This window comes from Pseudorca crassidens, chromosome 2, assembly GCF_039906515.1.
Source record: "Pseudorca crassidens isolate mPseCra1 chromosome 2, mPseCra1.hap1, whole genome shotgun sequence".
NCBI lineage: Eukaryota > Metazoa > Chordata > Mammalia > Artiodactyla > Delphinidae > Pseudorca > Pseudorca crassidens.
Genome location: NC_090297.1, coordinates 108,379,922 through 108,398,418, shown reverse-complemented (window position 1 = coordinate 108,398,418; position 18,497 = coordinate 108,379,922). Strand labels below are relative to the sequence as shown.

General features: G+C 48.7%; 3 protein-coding genes across 7 annotated transcripts; 1 reads left to right on the top strand and 2 right to left on the bottom strand.

Annotated features, from left to right (window-relative positions):
• The first annotated feature begins 120 nt into the window (after positions 1-120).
• On the top strand, positions 121-7,889 carry CDC42SE1 (CDC42 small effector 1). 2 transcript variants are annotated; one of them, XM_067727723.1, is made up of 5 exons: positions 121-280; positions 3,425-3,742; positions 4,270-4,380; positions 5,100-5,188; positions 5,459-7,889. In XM_067727723.1, exons 2-4 carry the CDS (start codon positions 3,689-3,691, stop codon positions 5,172-5,174), a joined length of 240 nt encoding a protein of 79 aa, XP_067583824.1. In that variant the 5' UTR covers positions 121-280; positions 3,425-3,688; the 3' UTR covers positions 5,175-5,188; positions 5,459-7,889. The 2 variants fall into 2 exon arrangements, with proteins under 2 accessions (XP_067583824.1, XP_067583825.1); XM_067727724.1 differs by lacking the exon at positions 121-280 and adding an exon at positions 316-458.
• Positions 7,577-10,560, bottom strand: C2H1orf56 (chromosome 2 C1orf56 homolog). The gene is given in 4 exon segments (XM_067727721.1): positions 7,577-8,445; positions 9,349-10,166; positions 10,169-10,260; positions 10,262-10,560. Coding segments are annotated over 4 exon segments (1,017 nt in total). The 5' UTR covers positions 10,348-10,560; the 3' UTR covers positions 7,577-8,424.
• Positions 10,561-10,654: 94 nt separating this feature from the next.
• Positions 10,655-18,472, bottom strand: BNIPL (BCL2 interacting protein like). Of its 4 annotated transcripts, none has more exons than XM_067727717.1 (10): positions 17,939-18,472; positions 17,036-17,131; positions 16,769-16,833; positions 16,334-16,558; positions 13,605-13,787; positions 13,333-13,435; positions 13,038-13,169; positions 12,012-12,098; positions 11,724-11,822; positions 10,655-11,262 (listed from the first exon to the last, which is right to left on the bottom strand). In XM_067727717.1, the coding sequence occupies exons 1-10, from the start codon at positions 17,980-17,982 to the stop codon at positions 11,226-11,228; spliced, it is 1,071 nt and encodes a 356-aa protein (XP_067583818.1). In that variant the 5' UTR covers positions 17,983-18,472; the 3' UTR covers positions 10,655-11,225. The 4 variants fall into 4 exon arrangements, with proteins under 4 accessions (XP_067583818.1, XP_067583819.1, XP_067583821.1 ...); XM_067727718.1 differs by having other exon boundaries at positions 10,655-10,696; XM_067727720.1 differs by lacking the exon at positions 13,038-13,169.
• Positions 18,473-18,497: the final 25 nt, after the last annotated feature.

Below are 18,497 nucleotides of genomic sequence, written 5' to 3'. Positions count from 1 at the left end.
AGGGGCGGCGGCCCTCGGGGGCTTCCGAGGCCCCTCCCACGTCCCTCCGTCCTGCAGCGCCACCTCAGTCCAGAGGGGAGCTGTGCGCCCGGCTCCCAGCCGGACGGGTTTCGTAATCGCGTCGCGGCCGTTTCCGCCCTCAGCCAGCCGCACCTCTGCTGCTCCGCCCTCGGCTCCCCCACCGCGCCGAGGAGCGAGCCCGGGAACCCCACGCCGGCGGGCACCGAGCGGGAGCCCCCCACCAGCTGGCGCCGGACGCCTGGATGCCGGAGCAGAGCAGGTGAGGCCTCGGACTCGGTCCCTCGGCCCGTGCGCCCCGCCTGCCCAGTCAGGCGGAGACGCACCGGATGCTGGGGGTGGGGGAGGAGGGCGTCCAAGGCTGTCGAGATGCTGGGTCGGTGGCAAAAGGGGTGCGCCGGGTGAGGAGCCGTCCCTGTCCGTGCTCCGGCGGTGCGCAGGTGAGGCCAATGAAGAGCAGAAGGGAAGACGGGTCTGGAGTGTTGGGGGGAGACGGGAGGTGGGAAAAAGGTCTCTTTTGAGACTCGCCAACCTCGGTGCTGCCGTGTGCCAGCAAACTGAAGCAGAGCTGGTCCGGGAAGGTCTAAATCTGAGACAAGCAGCCACGCCAGACAGTGACAAAGTCGGAAGGATTCACAGCGAGGCCCAATCCTAGTTCAAACTTGGGAGGAGCAGAGAATTTCTGGGTAGAGTCCGGGGGTGGGCAGAAATGGAGCCTATGTGACTGAACCTATGGGGCAGGGGGAGTTGAGGGCCTAGCCCTGTTTCCTCTTAAGCCTCCACAAGACCTTTCCTGGGGAAGGGCACGGTTGGTGCTGGGGCAAATGCCTGTCACTTGACTGAAAGCTGGGGTCCACCCCCACTTCTCTAGAGCCCCGCAGCAGCCCTCATGTCTGGAGGTCTCCATAGGGGACCAGCTGCAGCCCTGGGCTCATAGCCAGAATTGCCCGCTCCATTTTCTCAATTCTCTTTCTCTTTCTCTCCAGCTGCTTCTTGTGAAGGCTTGTCAGGCAGCGGGGTAGGAGGCCTTGGAGCTGGAGTCAGCGGGACCGGGAAAACCGGTTTGGGGCTAGAACAGGACCAGGGAACTACCTCTGTACATCCTTCCTCCCTGGAACCTTTCTCCCATCCATTCTCCTGCTCACTCCCCAATAGTTTTAAAACTCTTAAGCTCTCCTGTGACCTTGGTGTCTTTTCCAGCTCTGTATTTCACCCTTCCTATTTGGGACTCAGGCCCAAGTCACAGCACTACTTGGCAGTCAGGGTATGGCCTTATACGATCTAATCCTGACCCCTCCTACTGTTTACCCAGCCCTTCCCCTTAATTGTGGAGTTGAAATAGTGGGTAGTGGGTTCAGGTGCCTCTTCTTCCTGGGCTGACCAGTTGAGGACTTCATTTTTCCTCAACCCACTCTTCTCTAGATATTTTAAAGGAGAGTGGCAGCCAATCACTCTTACTTCCTTTTCTGGCCTGTTCCCCTCCCCCCTCACCACCACCACCACCACGTTCACCCTGCCCAGTCTTCTCACGCTGACCCCACCCCCAGGTTTCAGAGACCCTTATGTCCTGTGTCCTAGGGAATGGAATTTCCTGGTCACTTCTCACCATCATTGGTCATTTCATGCCAAGTCCCACACACACACTTTCCCTCCACCCAGCCCTGGCCAGGTCCGTGGAAAAGGAACAGAAACGTCCTTGTTCCCTCCACTGCCCCTTTCCCTCTCTCCTCCTCCCCCTCTTCTCTCCTTTTCCCTCCCACCATCCACTTCTGTTCACTCAGCTTTGAGCAAGGAGGGTGTTGGGGGAGAGTCCAGTCTCAGTACAGCGTGTCTGGTAGTGTTGGGGGTTTCCTCTGATTCTTCATTGTTTTCTTCATCCCCTCCCACCCCCCCAACCCTTACCACCCAACACCACCACCAGCACGACAAACCCTGTGACTGACTGACTTCCCCACTGACCACAGCTCCCCTCTCTGGACAGCCGTGTTGTGACTTCCGCCCTGTCTCATTACTCCTCCCCTCCAGTGGTGGGAAGGGAAGTAAGAGAAAGCCTGGACTCCCGGGTCCTTCCATCCCTCAGAAGCTGTGTCTCACTGTTTCTGTGATCTCATCTCAAGGCTGAGAAGAAACCCTCTCAGTTCTTAGATCAGTGTAGGGTGCCAGAGCATCAGGGTTCCAATCTTGGAGGGAGGGGAGATTCCTATTCAGGCTAAAGTGTAATGTGCGTGAAACTGCCCTGTTTGGAATCTTTGAGGTTGCTTGTATTATAGCACTAGGGGAATGCAGTGAAAATAGAGGAAACCTATATGTGCCCTACCCTGGCTGGCAGTAATGAAGAGGGGAGGAATTTCTTCCTTGGACACTAATGCTGTTGGAAAGTTCCTCATGTCTGGTTGGCTGATGAAGATTGGGGGTGGAAGTGGTAAGGAGGGAAGAGAGAACAGGTCACAGCATGAGGGGAGGAGGGAGGGAGGGAGGCCCAGGCCCTATGGGGTGTGAGGCAGAGCGGAGTGGCACGACAGGACATGCGAAGAGGGTGGGGAGGCTGGAAAAAGATTCCTCATGGGACAGAAGATACCTGGCACGTGTACCTACAACCTGTGCACAGATGATCTCCACAAGACACACACGTGGACATAGGGTCATGCCACATATGTGCAAACAGAGGTGCACACAGAGGAGTGCATTGACATAGAACACAGATAAAACAGAGTGTAGGCAGCCCTCAGGAAGGATCTCAAGGTCAAGTAATAAAAAAACTGTTAAATGGCTTCTGGGAGGGGTTGGATCTCAGTTGAGGGAAATGAGGAGGAAAAAGGGCAGGGAACAGAGAGGGAAGAAATTCCTCACTGTAGGAAGCCTTAGGTTCCAACATGCTGCAGTTGGTCACCTAGGACCTAGGTAGTCAAGGCCTCTCTTGGTCTTAAAGAAAATCTAGGTGTTCAGGGTAAGGTAAGGAAAAAGGGAGGGTCGGGGTGGAGGCCTTGTTTGTGAGAACAAAAAACCACCATTTCCTCTTCAAAGTCACTTAAATGCCCCTCCCCTTCTGCCTTAAACCCAGGGGGAAGGGAGGTGGAGCTTGTAGCACCCCCAAACTTCGCTCATTTCTGCCAGTATCATTTAGTCCCCTCCCATCCTCTCTTCCTAGCTTCTAGCCCCCTTCCTCTCCCCTCCGTCGGTACCAGCAGCTACTGTTCCGTAACCCTTTGGTGCCCTTTTGGTTGTTTGCCTTTCTCTGAGAGTCAGACTTGGAGGTTCTTATGTTTGGAGAAGGTTAGTGTTGGTTGTAGGACTAGGGCCTTTACAGGGGAGCAGGAAGATATGGGCTCATCAGGAGCCTTCTCAAAGAGTGGGGGAGTGGATTTCTCATTAAAGTTTCTCCTCTCTTTACTTTCTGCTCATCCAGGGTTCCAGGTCTGTGGAAGACGTAACCTCGTGCCTGCTTGCCCACCCCACTCTCCGACCTTGCTAGTCTCTCAGGGTCTGAGACACTGACCTTCACCGCTCAGCTTAAGGGCTCCAAGGACTCCACTTTCTCTAGACCTGTCCAGCTGAGTAAACCCAGGGTGTTGTTACACCTGAGGGGAGTGAGGAGTGGGCGGTCAAGGCACCAGAGCAAGAGCCCTCTGGGGCCTCAGGCAGAGGCGTGAAACTGGAACCATCGGGGAACATGAGTGAATTTTGGCACAAACTGGGCTGCTGCGTGGTAGAGAAACCCCAGCCGGTAAGTCTCCCCCACCCCACCCCACCACACAGAAACCAGTTACCGTATACTGGGACATAGATACATCAGTCTAGGATCCACCGTCTAAAAAGCACACTTCTTGCCTTCTTCTCTGTCAGGATAGCTTCTATGGCCTGGCAGGTGTGTACATGGAATAAAGGGGACTGGGTGATGGAGGAAGTGAACAGTCCTAGCTATCACTTCTTTTTCCTGTCCATTTTGAGTTGGACAGGGGTTGTAGGTGGAGCTTAATACCTGTCAGTTTTCCCCACTGTTTCCTCATCAGCCAGAGGTGACTTTGACATGTCCTTTCTTTGTCCAGTGTTCACTCTGCAGGCCACTGCCCTTACCACCCTGCCTGTGTCCTCTCTCTGTTTATGTTGTTCTAACCTTGCCTTTCATACCCTAGTGATTTCCCTATTATGATGCCGTATCCCCTTTCCCACCAGGCCCTTAGCTTTTCCCTTAGTGGTTTGCAACTCTTCCCTTCCTCCACTGTGATGTAACTCCCTGTCTTCTCCAATCAGAAGAAGAAGAGGAGACGGATTGACCGGACCATGATTGGGGAACCAATGAATTTTGTCCACCTGACTCACATTGGCTCTGGGGAGATGGGTGCTGGAGATGGACTTGCCATGGTAACAAGGGAATGGGGAGAGGTTGATATGAGGTTGTGACCTAGAACTGTGCCCTTTTTTGAAAGTTCAAGCTGGGGGCATAACAGAATTCTCGATGGGAAGCAAGAAGCTAGGATTCTAGTCCTGGTCACAGGCTGCATAAATCTGAGATCTGGCGTTTCAAGTCTCTGTCCTAGGCTCCCTCGTCTTTACAATTAGCAGATTTTTCTTCATCGGATGGAGGATATATATGTCTTAATAGTTACTTGGAGGGCTTTTTCCAAAAACCATAACCCTTCTTTCTATTAACTAAGAACTGCTATCTCAGCGCCACAGTAAGTCATATTGTGGTTGGGAGTGTTGGGACAGGGAAAAGGCTGAGCACCTCTATCCTAAGTAATGTTTAATATGCATTTCTGCTCTCAAAATAAGGGAAATGGGCTTGGAGGTAGTGAAGGAATCTTTTCACCAGTTATGAAACACAGATAAATATGGGAGAGTCCTTTGTGAGAGGATCTTACTAGTACAAGACCCACTTTGTCTCATCCTCATGAAGGTCATTGTGAAGGGAGGCATTGAGACTTACTTCCCTTGGAGCAATAGAGATTAGTTTTAACCTTTTCAGATTGATTTTATTGTCAAGGAGATGGGGTCAACCTCTTCCCTGGAGGGCACAGGGGAGCTCTTTTACTGTGCCATAGGAAGATTTAGGAGAGGGTCTCACGTGTGCTTTTTCACAGACAGGTGCAGTTCAGGAGCAGATGAGATCCAAGGGAAACCGAGACAGACCGTGGAGCAATTCTAGGGGCTTGTAGCTCCAATACGACTGGTGAGTGATTAGAGAAACCCATCCAACACCTCCAGCCCCCTGCCTCAGAACCGTGATCCTCTGCGAGAATGGGAAGTGAAGGGAGGAAGAAAATTAGAATGGAAGAGTCAAAAAGGTAGGATCCAGAAAGGCAGAGAGAAAGGGATGTGCAGACAGGTAGAAATAGAAAAAAAGAGCACACTGTGGAAATAGTTAAGTGTGAACCAGGTGGTACCCTCTCCCTAAGGTTTTCTTCAAGGCTAATCTTCCTTCTTTTTTTCCTTTAATCAGGTTCCACTGTGTGTCCAGCCTTCACCCTGTCCAGCCCAGAAGAGATGCTGGCCCTACCAGTTTCCCCCCTAGAATCAGTAACCCCAGGGCCCCTCTTTTCCCTATCTGTCTAATAGTGCCTCAAATGGCTTGGGGGCTGGACTCCCTCTACTCCCTCTGGCTGTAGCCCCTCCTGGAGATGGGGGTCAAGGCAGCAGGACTGACCAAGTGACTACTGGTTGGCCAGAAGGAGCTCAGCTGAAGCCCTGGACACTATCAGATCTGAGATAGGAGTTTTCTGGGAACTTGGGATGAGTTCCCTTCTCCTGAATGACGGTCTAGGTGCCATATGTTTGTAAACTCTTAACCTGGAACTCCTTAAATGTGGTGGGTAGGTGAGATTACCAAAGCTGAAGCCGGCTTTGCTGAGAAGCTCCCTACCTCCCTGCCCTTATCTTTCATCCTGGAATGAACTGAAGCAGACGTCAAGCAGGGTCTGGGAGGGTGACCACTGGCTAGTCTACTTTTTCTCTTTAGATCTCAGACTTGAAACTCAGTCCCTCAGTATCTCTCTGCCGATACCAGGGTCTTTCTCTAGGTAGGCCTCTAACCCTATGTTTCTGTAGCATTGCTGGCTCCTAAGATCTTTCCTTTTTTTTTTAAATTAATTAAAAATTCAATTTAAGATGAGTTCTCTTAATTACCCCCATCCTGCTACTACCTCTATCCTTAACCCCATCCCTGTCAGGAGCCTTATTGTTTCCCACTGGATAAGAGTTAAGAGGTGGGTCTTAACCTGAAGTCTTGGGGATCTGCCTTCTGCCCACCTCCCTGCTGGCCTAGAGAGCAGGAAGAGGGATCTTGGAGAGAAACCCAGAATGCAGCAAAACTAGGAGTTATGTCTCAGGGGAGACTTACTGATCACTGAGAATGGGAGTGGTGGTGAAATAGATAGGTTGAAAACAATCATCCTTGAGTGATCTTAAGATCCTCCGGCATGAGAGCCGGAAGACCTCTAGAGCAAGTTTTCTCAAACTAGGCACTTTTGACATTTTGGGCTGGATAATTCTTGGTAGTGAGGGACTGTCCTGTGCATTATAGGATGTTTAGCAGCATACCTGGCCCACCCTAGTTATAACAACAAAAAATGTCCCCACATATGGCCAAATGTCTCCGAGGGGGCAAAATCACCCCCAGCTGAGAGCCACTTGATATTTTTCTCTCAAATGATTTCCACTTGTTCATCCTAAGCCTGAGTCATGGATGAACTAGGGCCCTGTGTAAAGGAGGCTCAGTAGGGCTGCACATAATCTCCAAACACTTTATTCAGTGTGTTGCTTGTGCTTGCATGGGTTCATGTCTCTGTGATGGACGTGTACTGTGCTTCTCCATCCTTATGCTGTCTGGAGGAGGGGTTCCTGCAGTGTGGAGACATGAACAGGGTATGGGGGGACTGGGGAAGGGAGGGAGTGAAAAACAGTAGAGCCATGGATACCCCAGCTTATCCTCCCCAAATTTTAAGCTCTGTTTCTGTGCCCTAGTCCTAGAACCAGACACAAATAAGACTCAGGGAGTTTTGTCTGAAGACCAGGTCCCACTGCCCACCTGGCTGAAGAGTCTGCTTTAGGTGGGAAAATAATGTAGGAGTCGGGTCTTCAGGCATTTTCAGTTATCTCAGGTGATTTGTTCTGGCCCCTTCCTTGCAGGGTGATGAGGAGGGCAGAACAGATGAGCTCCTGTCTGCTCTGAGATGAGAAGGCAGGGATCTCATTAGCTCAGTAACAGGAAGGATCCTGTTTGATGGTAGTGGGGGTCAGGAATGTGAGAACTAAGATCCACTCTGCTGACTCCACCATCCATCCAGTTTGCCCCCACCTATAGTGACTGAGGTTCTAATTTCAGTGTATTTCCTGCAGATTTGTTTTTAAGTGTTTAAGCTTGGTTATAGAGATACATTCCCAATGTACCCAATTCCAGTCTAGCTAGTTGCTCTGAAAGTAGCTCATCTTGTTGGCCTAAAGTAGCTGACTAGCCTAAGGGTTATACTAGATCTAAAGGGTTTAACAGGATAGGGCAGAAAGATGGGGGAACTCCTGGAATCTCCGGTCACCCTGATCTTGAGCCTTATTGTACTGCCTATTCTTTTTTTTTTTGGCCACACCACGCAGCACGCAGGATCTTAGTTCCCGGACCAGGGATCGAACCCACGTCCCCTGCAGTGGAAGCAGGAGTCTTAAACCACTGGACCGCCAGGGAAGTCCCTCTACTGCCTATTCTTTAGACACAATCTTTTCTTTGGTGCTCTCTCACCTTTAGCTACCTTCTCTAATGTGTATGCTACCATCACTTTAACAATATTTAGAGTGATGGGAATGGGTTTGAGAGTCATAATTTATATTAAAAATTGTTGGACTTTTAAATACATTTTCAAATAAAAAAAGTTTAAGCAAAATAGTCCCAGAGTAATCACTACAGGTGTGTGTTGGGTTAAAGGGTAGACGTGGTTAATGAAGGCAACTCCTAGAAAGTGGCTGTCATGGAATTTTGTGCCGACCTTGCCCTTTCTGAGGAGAGAAGGCCAAGTGTCCTGAAGGCAAGGAGAAGATAACCATCACCTCCCAAGGGCTCAACTCATTGTTCTTCCTGTTCCTTTTTCTTGGCATTCATCTGAGATTTTTCAAGTCTTTAAAGAAGTACTTGTTTAAAAACAACTTTGGAAATGAAGAAGATGAGCAACGTCAACATTTTTATCCTGGGGGATAGTGGAAGGGACCAAGCCAGATGCTGCTAGCTACACAGTTCAGTCTTAAGGTTCAAGAGATTTATGGTCTCCCCACCTTTCTACCTTTGTAGAAAGACACAAGACCAAACAATATATTTTTTTTCTAGTTTTGTTTTTCTGTACTAAAAATATCCAGTGCGTGCTGGGATTGAATGGGGAAGAGAGGTTGAGATGCTGACACCTCCTCTTGTGGATGAAATGGCCGTTACCTCCGATTTCTGTTTATCTGGGTAAGGAAACGAAATAGAGAAAAGGGAAAATATAACCACATCCATATTCTTTTCCCCTCCTTGCCTCATCTCCCTCTCCCCACAAACCCTCATTCCCTTAACACTGCTGCCCACTATTTATGCTTCTTTTTTATATTGAATAATGGTATTAGACACAATAAGGAGAAAGACAAAACCAGAAACTGACAGAATGACCAAGTATACATTTTATTGTCCTTCTCCTTTCCTCAAAGGTCCTGTCATCCTGAGACCTTAAGAATATTTTATCAGGTTGATCAGGAACTTTGGTAGCTCTTTTGGTAAAGTAGAGGACAGTCCTTCCCTGAGAATTCTTAAGTTTCTGGGAATAATCCCAGGAGGACAGTTCTTTGGGTTAGTAGTGGTTAAGATCATCGGCACTAGTGTCAAACAAACCTGGTTTAAATCCTGCTGTGACTCCGCTACTTACTTTGTAAACCCCCTGTTTCTTTATCTGTAAAGTGGGAATAATAATACCATAGTGTTGTGAGGACTGATCCAGGTAGAGTGCACATAAGACCTCAGATATTGGCAGCTGTTACTGTTAGGCTGCGTTAATAAGCTGAAAACTAGGAAATTTTCCACATCCATCAACTATCTCCACATCAAGAGTTCTTTATGTATCTACAATCTTAACAGTTTGGTCAATAATCATCTAATGACCTACATGTTGCCTAATAGCCAAACAGCAGTTGCTCAAGAAATGATGGGTGGAATCAATGGCTAACAACAATGTGAATAACCAATGCATTTTATGAATCAAAAACCAAACATAAGCAATAGCTCACGCAGACACACTGGCTGGCTTAGCAACAGGGTTCTGGATATCAGGACTTTTCAGATGCCTTAACAAAGATGCTGGCTCATCACTAAACACTTACTGGTTGCGTCTCTGTGAACACTGTAGACAGGCTGTTCCAAATATCCTCCAGCTCAGTCCTGACCCTTTTCCAAAAAGCAAGGGCTGGGTTGGGCCTGAGACTGGGGATGAAGGGGGTGAGTCTGAGTCGGCTGACTAGTAGGGGAAGAGGAGTAGTGGTGGTGGCCCTGGTGGTGGTCTGAGTGGTGCAGCTGGTGTCAGGACAGAGACCTGCATCGAGGGGGCACTCCTCCCGCTCACGGTTGCAGGGGCATTGGTGGTAGGTGCAAGGCCGGTGCTCAGTGTGGGGTTGGCTCAGCGCCCCAACTCGCAGGCGCCCCGAAAGGCCACGCGGTTTCCCGGCCCAGGTCCGGCTCATGGTGCCGGACTTGCAGTGGCAGTGCCACGGGCCCCAGGGCATCGGCACCAGTCGCAGATCCTCGGGAGCTGGCATGGCTGTGGGCGAGGGCGGTGGCCACTGGTTTGGGGTGGACCGTGCTGTTGACCACTGGTTCAGGGTAGTGTCGGAGAGCAGCTGGTCCACATCAGCCTTCCAGGTGGAGGGCCGCTGGCTTGAACTCATCCTGATTTCGGAATCCTGGTCATTCGCTGTAAACCCTGGGCTAGGCCCCCCAGGTGTACTGGAAGTCGTATTGCGAGTCTCCAACTCGGTGTTATTCTTTCTAGCGTAAATCACAACCCTCTCTTCCAAAGACCCATCCTCCTCCGCCGACAATCGCGACCTGCTACCTGTGGACACCGTGGAGGCCAAGAGCTCGGCAGCGGCCGGGCCTGCCAGGCTGTCGGCCACGGCCACGACGTCATCCTCATCCTCCATGTTACCCTCATCTTCTGGGAAACAACGCTCCGGGTGCTCCGGGCGGTGGTCTGGTAGCTGCGGGTCATAGGGCCCCCGAAGCGGAAACTGTCCCGCGGTCGAAGTCAGGCCTTCGACCCCCGCCGCCCGGGGCCCCAGACTCAGCAGCAGGGCCCAGAGCAGCGCGCCAGCAGCGGGGACCATGGGGCTGGGCGGTGTGGGGCTGCGAGGGAGGCCAGTGAGGAAGGCCGGGGCTCCCACCTTCTCTCCGTCCCTTCGGCTCTCGACCCACCGGGTCGTTAGAACCTAGGCCCGCGGGGGAGGGGAGGGGGGCTCTGACGCGCGCGCCACGCCCCTCCCCCAGGCCCTCTCCCCGCGGGTCAGCTCCGGCAGGCCCAGGGGCTCAGCTGAAAATCCCAGGGAAACTCTGCAGCAAGAACTCCTGTGCCAGAACGGACAGACGGATTGTGATGTAAGGGGTTGGGGAAAGAGTAGTTCACTTACTCGGCGCGGCGCTTGAATCTCTCATCGCAGTTTATTAATCGCTACAGATCTGAATTTACGAAAGAGGACAAAATACAGGTTTTGAAAATGCCCCTCCCCAGGCTCACAGGCAGCAGACGTGACTACTGAAGGAAAGGGAAACAGAATGGCTCTTCAACATTTAGGGCACTGACTCCTGGCTCCCAGCAGGAGACCTGCCCTCCCCATCCACCCCGTCACCTTCACAGACTGCTAGAATACCCCAGGTGGAAAGGATCTCAGACTCAAAGAGAGGAGGTTATTTGCGCAAGGTTCTACAGCTAAAGCAGCACAGCTTTGCACTTTCCTATATAAAATGCCACAACATGCACCCCTCCAGCTGAAATGAAAGTCACCCAGCACATGAGGCTCTGGACCTCAGAGCCCTGCTTTGAAGTCAGGGTCATGGAAGGAACGACATCCCATTGAGATGTTTAGATCCAGTGGTACTGGGATTGAGGATGAGATGATTTACAAAACAGCTCAGATGTTTCAGGGTTTAGGGTGTAAGCAGATCAATATCTTCGCTTGGTTCTTAAGCTCATTATTCCAGTCCTATGCTAGGTCCCTCCTGAGCCATGGAGATCCTGGTCCAGCCTAGGAGAAAGAGAGGGAAAAAAAGTGGTACAGGAGCAGACTGGGTTTTACTCAGGGGTTTAGGGAGAGAAGCCAGGTGAACTGGAAGAGGTAGATTAGATGCTTGGGTCGGTCATCATGTAGGATCCTTTGCTCTCTAGCAACACTCCCCCACTGGATATTCTCTCCTATTCACTGCCAACATATCCCTTCTTAATTTCTAGGGCTGGTCTGAATTTCCTCTAAATTCTGTGCTGTGATTACTCCTTTATTCCTTGATGTACTTATAGGATTAATTTTTTTCATTTGTTCTTGTTGGATACAGTAGTGTCCTGCATGTATGGAGTCTTCCCAGATACAGTGAAGCCTCTGAAAGCAGAGCCTCTGTCTTTTAGTTCCTTTGTTCCAACAAGGCATTAAGAAAGTGGGAGTTGGCTCTTACACATCCCATCCCAAACTTTTATCCTTAAGCCAGGACTCACCGTCTGACAGCTTCTGGGATGTGGACCTGATCCATGGAGATGAGTTGGGCCAGCTCTCCAAGGCTGTTCAGAAAACGGATCTTCCGTGTGAACTTGGAACTAAAAAGAGAGGATCAACCAAGTGTGTTTTATACGGGGAAGTGGGCTCCTGGAGATCCTTACAAAGGGAAACATAATAAGTAGAGAGTGGTTAAGGCTACAAAGAGTCAGGGTGGGACAAGAAGTTCTTAATCTTGATTGTGAAAATGGGGAGAGTGGAAACGGGGTCTTTGTCCCTCAAGCTAGTACCTGATGAAGGGCTGAAGCAGTGCCAGGAATGCCTTCACATACCATGTAGCATGGACAACCACCAGGGCAGTCAGGTTTTTCCGGAGCCTGAAGAAGAACATGAGACCATTCAACTCTCCTTCCACCTTCATGCCTGAAGATCAGGTGGAGCTACCTTCTGTACTTTAACTTCCTTCTCTAATTTCTAGATTTCTCTGATAGTTGGGTGGAATCCCCATTCCTTTAACTGCAATCTCAGCTCCATCCATCTTGCTTAGCCTCTTCATTTTTAGGAAACTCTCCTCTTGGAATACCTTAGCCTGGCCTTCTCTACCCCACTTCTTTCCTGTGCCCTACACTCCCATAGTTCCTTTTGTACATTCCTCCATCCCTCCATGACCAGGTGAAGACCAGTGAGGAGAAAAAAAAAAAGGAACAAGAAGAGGAAAGTGAGCAAATGGAAGACGGAGGGAAGAAAAGGGATATCAAGGAAAAAAGGCATAAGGGTCAGGGATGAAGGCAGACAAGAGAAGAAGACAATGGAGATGTGAAAAGTGAAATAAACGGCAAGACTATGAGAAAAGGAAGGGCTGCCTTCCATGTGCCAGGCAATGCGCCATGTTGATTTATTTGATTCAAATACTCAGTGGCAAAGGTATTATCATTGACATTTTACAGAGAAGGAAACTGAGTCCCAGAAAGTTAAGTGACTTGTCCACAGTCATAAAGGTAGTAAGTGATAAAGGCAAGATTTGAAACTAGATTTCCATGACTCCAAGAGAGGACAGAAGATAGGAGAGGCTTGGAAAAGGGTATAGAGGGACAAAGAAAAGTGGAAGGGGGAGTTCCCTGGTGGCCAAGTGGTTAGGATTCCAGACTTTCACTGACAGGGCCCAGGTTCAATCCCTGGTCGGGGAACTGAGATCCTGCAAGCCACATGGCGCGGTCAAAAAAAAAGTGGAAGAGATTGAATGGAAGAAAGAATGGAAAGATGGAAAAGAAAAAGATAAGATAGAGCGTGGTAGCCCTCTTGTCCTAGAGGCTCACCGCCGATCCAGGGTGCGGTAACACCGGCGTATCCAGCTCAGAGGTGGAACTTGGGCCCTACTTGTGCCTCCACTCAGGTAAACAAGCAGATAATTTTCAGCTATCAGCAGCTCCAGAGTACCCACCATATACCTGGGGAGATGAAACTGTCAGGGAAGGTATGCATTTGGGGTTGTGGGGAGAGAGAGGCACATTACTGTAGACTCTACAATCAGTTACTGATCAGAGAAGGGGTTCTTTTTAATGTTTCCCTCTCTAACATCCACTCTGGAGCACTTTAAGCCTTCCACCTCACCTAAACAAGTGTTCCATGACATAGGTGTAGTCGGGGATGCTGCTTCTGGGTAGATAACAGGAAGCAAAGAGGATGACAACACTGAGGCCATCACCATGGTAGCCTGAGGAGGAGAAGGGGAAAACTCATTCAGTCATTGACGGACAGTACATCTGTTTAGGTTGAGAGACTCTGAGGGTCTCTAGAAGTTGCAGGAAGGATTCTGAACCCATGACTGAATTTCCAGCTTCGGCATTTTACTTAAGAAGTCACAGCTCTTACCCCTCCATTACCTCCATGAGATAGGACTTTCTTATAGGGCTCAATGACGGTCATGTCCACTCGCTGCTCCCGCTGTCCTGTTCGGAACACCCTCCAGCGATGACCATCTTCTCCAGCCACATCCCACATACAATCCTGGCCCAGCCTTTCAGCTGCCTCACTGGCCCCCAGGCCCTCTGCCTGGGGCAGCTCATCTAAAAAAGAGGGATGGGGAAGGATCAACAAGGCAGAATACATACCTCTACTATCTTGTAAGTTCCTCAGATTCTTAGAGTTTATTACCTCAACATCTAATTCCTCATTTTTTACCCATGACTCTAGCCCTAGTTTGTCCAATCAACCCAACCCCTTGCTGGTTTCTTTCCTGTGACTCATTATCTTCACTTTTTCACTAGACAATGGCCTGGAGGTAACCTTACACTATGGTAGGTTGATGGCCCTTGCCATTTTTCCAGATTCTTTCTGCCCATGCTTTTCCTTCCTTGGGTGAGCTCATTTATTCCCATGTATCCAATTACTGCCAGTAAGGCGATGATTCCTTTCTAACCCAGACTTCTCTCCTACCACCAGACCCATATCCCTAAATGCCTAGAGTGGACATCACTATTTTGTGTTTCTCTGTCATCTCTAAGTCACCAGACTCCAAGTGCAACTCAAACTCATTCTCTCCCTCCTCTCTCTCATATTCTTTCTTGATGAATGACACCATCCATCTAGTTGCCTGAGAGAGAAAACCCTTTGTCATCCAAGACTCTTTCTTCTCTACCAGCCGTCAAGCCAACAGGACCCCAGATCCTCCTCCATCTATCTCCATTATATCCTCCTTTCATCATTCTTTCCACTATTAGTGTCCCGGTGCAGGTTCTGAGCCTTTCTCATCTGGCCTTAGTACTAGCCTCCTAACTCATCTCCCTGCCTCTTGTCTGTTTTCCTCCATTCTACCCTTTACACCACTGCTAGAGCAAGCTTTCTTTTCTTCTCTCCCTTTTTCACTCAAATGGCAATATACATAAAATACAATATACTATACTCACTAATTTCACATGATCTTTCCATAGCAATAAAAAGAACTGCTTCATCTTAAAAAATAGTGCCTAGTATTTAGTATTCCATGGTATGGATGTACTGTAATATTGTAGAACTAACATCCTATTTATGGACCTTTAGGTTGTTTTCAATCTTTTGAAAGCCATCAAATCTGATCATGTTAGTCCCTTGATTAAAACCATTCAAGGGACTCCCCATTGCCTACAGGATGAAATCTAAACTCAGTGTGGCAGCAAGGACCTCCATGATTTGACCCTTGCCTACTTAACACAGTCTTTTGTCATTCTCTCTTCACCTCCCAGCCACAGAATATATATTATATTCTGTGATATAATAATATATATTTTGGTTTTGTTCCTGGCTTCTAAAACAGCTCCTGATGATAAAGGTAAAAGAGGTATCTTTTCCTATTCATAACAAGCCCCTTTCCAACCACAGAAGTTTATGTTAACGAGGTGACTTTGGAAAACTTCTGTGGATGAGTGGCTGGTTGCCAGGCCAACCAACCACATGATTAGAGGTTTGGAACTTTTACCCTCTGACCTCTGAGGAGGGGAGAGAGACTGAAGGTTGTGCTAAATCACTAATGGTCAGTGATTTAATCAATCATACCTACATATGAAGCCTCCATAAAAAAACCCTAACTGAAGGGGTTCTGAGAGGTTCTGGGTTGGTGAACACATGGAGGTGCTGGGAGGGTGGTGCACCCACGGAGCTCCACACTCCCTTTCACATAACTTATCCTATGTATTTCTTCCTTCTGGCTGTTCCTGATCTGTATCCTCTCCTAATAAACTTGTAATCTAGTAAGTAAACTGTTTTCCCAAGTTCTGTGAGCTGTTTTAGCAAATTATCAAACCTGAGGAGGAGGTGGCAGGCACCTCTGATTTATCGCCTGTCAGTCAGATGCACAGGTGACAACCTGGACGTGTGATTGGTGTCTGAAGTCTGGGGCAGTCTTGTGGGAGAGACCTTAACCTGTGGTGTCTGTGCTAACTCCAGTTAAGTGTCGTGACTGAATTGTAGGACACCCAATTTGTGTCTGGAGAGTTGGAGAACTGGTTGGTGTGGGGAAAACCCATACTTTTGGTGTCAAAAGTGCTGTGAGTAGAGAAGAAACAAAGTTTTCCTTAATACCTAAATAGTCATACTTAATACTCTGAATTCCCCACCATGCCATGCTATTGCCCAATTTGCTTCTTCCACCTAGAATGCCTCTCCAACTACCTGATAAGCTCAGAATGGCATCCTCTGTGAAGTCTTTCTTAACACCTCTCAGGTGGAACTGACCTTTGCCTTCTCCCTGCTTACACTGTACCCTATACACATGTAGATCATAACCTTTAACTGCACTTATTTGTATATATGTTTACTTCATACTAAACAGAGAATTCCCTGAGGGTAGGGATTATCTTATTCATCTTTATAACTCAGTTCTAGCTCAATGATAGCAATATTAACAGTTATTCAATAAAACTTCCCTCAATAAATGAAGTACCCCCTTCTCCCCCTATACTGACTACTCTCACATTGGACCAATAAGCTCTACCTTTCCATTCTGAGGAAATTTTGCTGGTCTTCCCTCTTGGTCCCCACCTTATTAGTTCTAACTTCAGTCCCATTAAATCCATCCTGAGCTTTTTTAACAATGGCCTCTACTTCTACCAGCTCAGTCTTCAGCTTTCTTTCCCACCTTCCCGTTCAAATTCATGTCCACTGTCCAGCTGCTCCGAGTCTGAAGGTGTCTCCAACTCTTCTACCTCCAGGTCAGAACTGCCATCAGGAGAGGAAGGTACAGAGTGGGTGGGAGAGGCTCCGTTATCTCCAGGTCCCTCAGTCAGATTCAGTAGCAACTCTTGGGCACAAAGACGCTTACGCATGGGGCGCTGGCCACACAGGGCTAAAGTGCTGAGAGTTCCTGGGGTTGGAGGAGGGGAAAAAAAAGAAGAGAAAGATGGGTTTGTGTTGGTGGGGGATGTTACAATTCCTGTCTATGTAAGTGATAATATGGGGTGAATTCTAAAGAAGGACTAACACGGGACATTTGGGAAGTAGAACCACAAGGGACAGGGTGGCATAACCCTTCCCTGGACTAGAATCAGGGAGGCCTGGGTTCTAATTTACCTACCTGCCTGTGAGTCTCTTTCAGGATTATGAGGATCTCCAGAAGGGTCAGCCTCTTCAGGAAGCAATCTAGAGGGGAAAAGATGAAAAGGGGGAAGAAATATAGGCTAAAGGCATTAAGCTGGTATCAACTTATCAATTCCGTGTCCCCGCCATGATATCACCTCTTCTTTCTCTTCCCCACCTCTTTCCTTCAAGTCCCAATTTACCATCACTGCCCTCCATTTGTGACCAGCCCTCCCTTTTTCCAGCCTCACTCACACTTCCTCACCTAGGGAATTCTTCATCCTGCCAGTCTTCCTTCAGCTCCAGTTCCCCAAGTCTCAAGGATGCTCCTAGTACTGCTGTTTCTGCATTCTCCCTGACCCTATAGTCTCCCAGAAAAAAAGATTATTATGAGACAAACTAGGCAGTGTCTTAAGGGAACTGGAATGAAGAGCAGTAATGAAGGTACAGAGCAGAGGGCAGGCCTTAAAAAGAAGTCAGATCTCTGGTCTCCTAGATGTTTCTACCACCTTCACCACTTGTTAGAAAGCCATCACCCCTACTGTTGGGTTTAGGAGCAGAGGAGGCATGGAAGGTAAAGCTAATTATTTTTACCTGTTGGCAGTTGCTCCACCTGCACAGTAGGGGTGAGAGGTTTTTCACATTACAATTGGCTGGAGCCCGACAGACCTGCCCAGCTGTCACTGGGCAAAGTTGGGGAAGATGTCACCTAGACAGGCCTGCCTTTCCTCCACCACACTAGGGAGTGGTGAGGGGAAACCACGGCGGAGGGGTAGGGGAAGAAGGTAAGGAGGAAGAGAGATTTGCTGGGAAAGAGAACCTGGACCTTAACTTAGTTCTGGGTCAGCTTTCCTGAGGGCCATTCTGGAGGGTGGGTATTAGAAACTGGAAAACGGGGCAAATTTATCAAAAACAAAACATAGAAACTTCCTTTTAAAAAAAAAAAGCAATAGGGAATTATCCTGGACTCCCTCGTTCCCTAATTCCCATACCTTACTGATATTTCCTGCCTAAAGCCACCTCCATCCCTTCTCTGCAAATTAATTCTCTTACAGTCTTATCTCCTCTACGAACCCGAGATTTGACTTGGAAAGAGCTGGATGGTGGGAAAGTCCCTTAAGACTAGTCACTCCTTGCTTCCAATCAAGTTAGCCAGCGTCTTCCTTACCCGAGATCCAATGTCTTTTCTCCTGCCTCTTGTATAGTTCCCATCTTCAGAAGTCTTCCTGTCGCCTTTAAACACTTGGAGTTGTCGGGGAGCCGGATGTCTCAGCTCCCCAAACACTTCTGTATCCCCTTTTTCTCTGTCTCAGCTGTTGTTGCTCTTGCCTCCAAGGAGGAGGGAAGGGTGGAAGGGAGGTAAGTAACCTCACCTTCAAACAGGTTTGGCCACCTCCCTTCCGAAGAAGCAGGTTTGCACAAAAGAGAAACCATGCCTATTGGGGCGGGTTCTGGGGAGGAGACTATGTATTCTAAAGTGGCTAGTCTTGGGTGAGTCAGAGAAGGCAATTTTCTAGACTCCTTAAAACCTTCTGGAAGCTGCTTTAAAAAAAAAAAAGAGGTAATGGTAGAAACCATTTTAGTTTTAAGACTATCGTGGGCCTACTCTTCAAGCATAAGCAGAATCAAGGACACAGAAGTATGTTATAAAGAGGGTTCTGGAAGAAACAAATTAAAGGAAAGGCTGAGGATGAGGGGAGACATAAGACTGTTGCTCCTTATTCCCA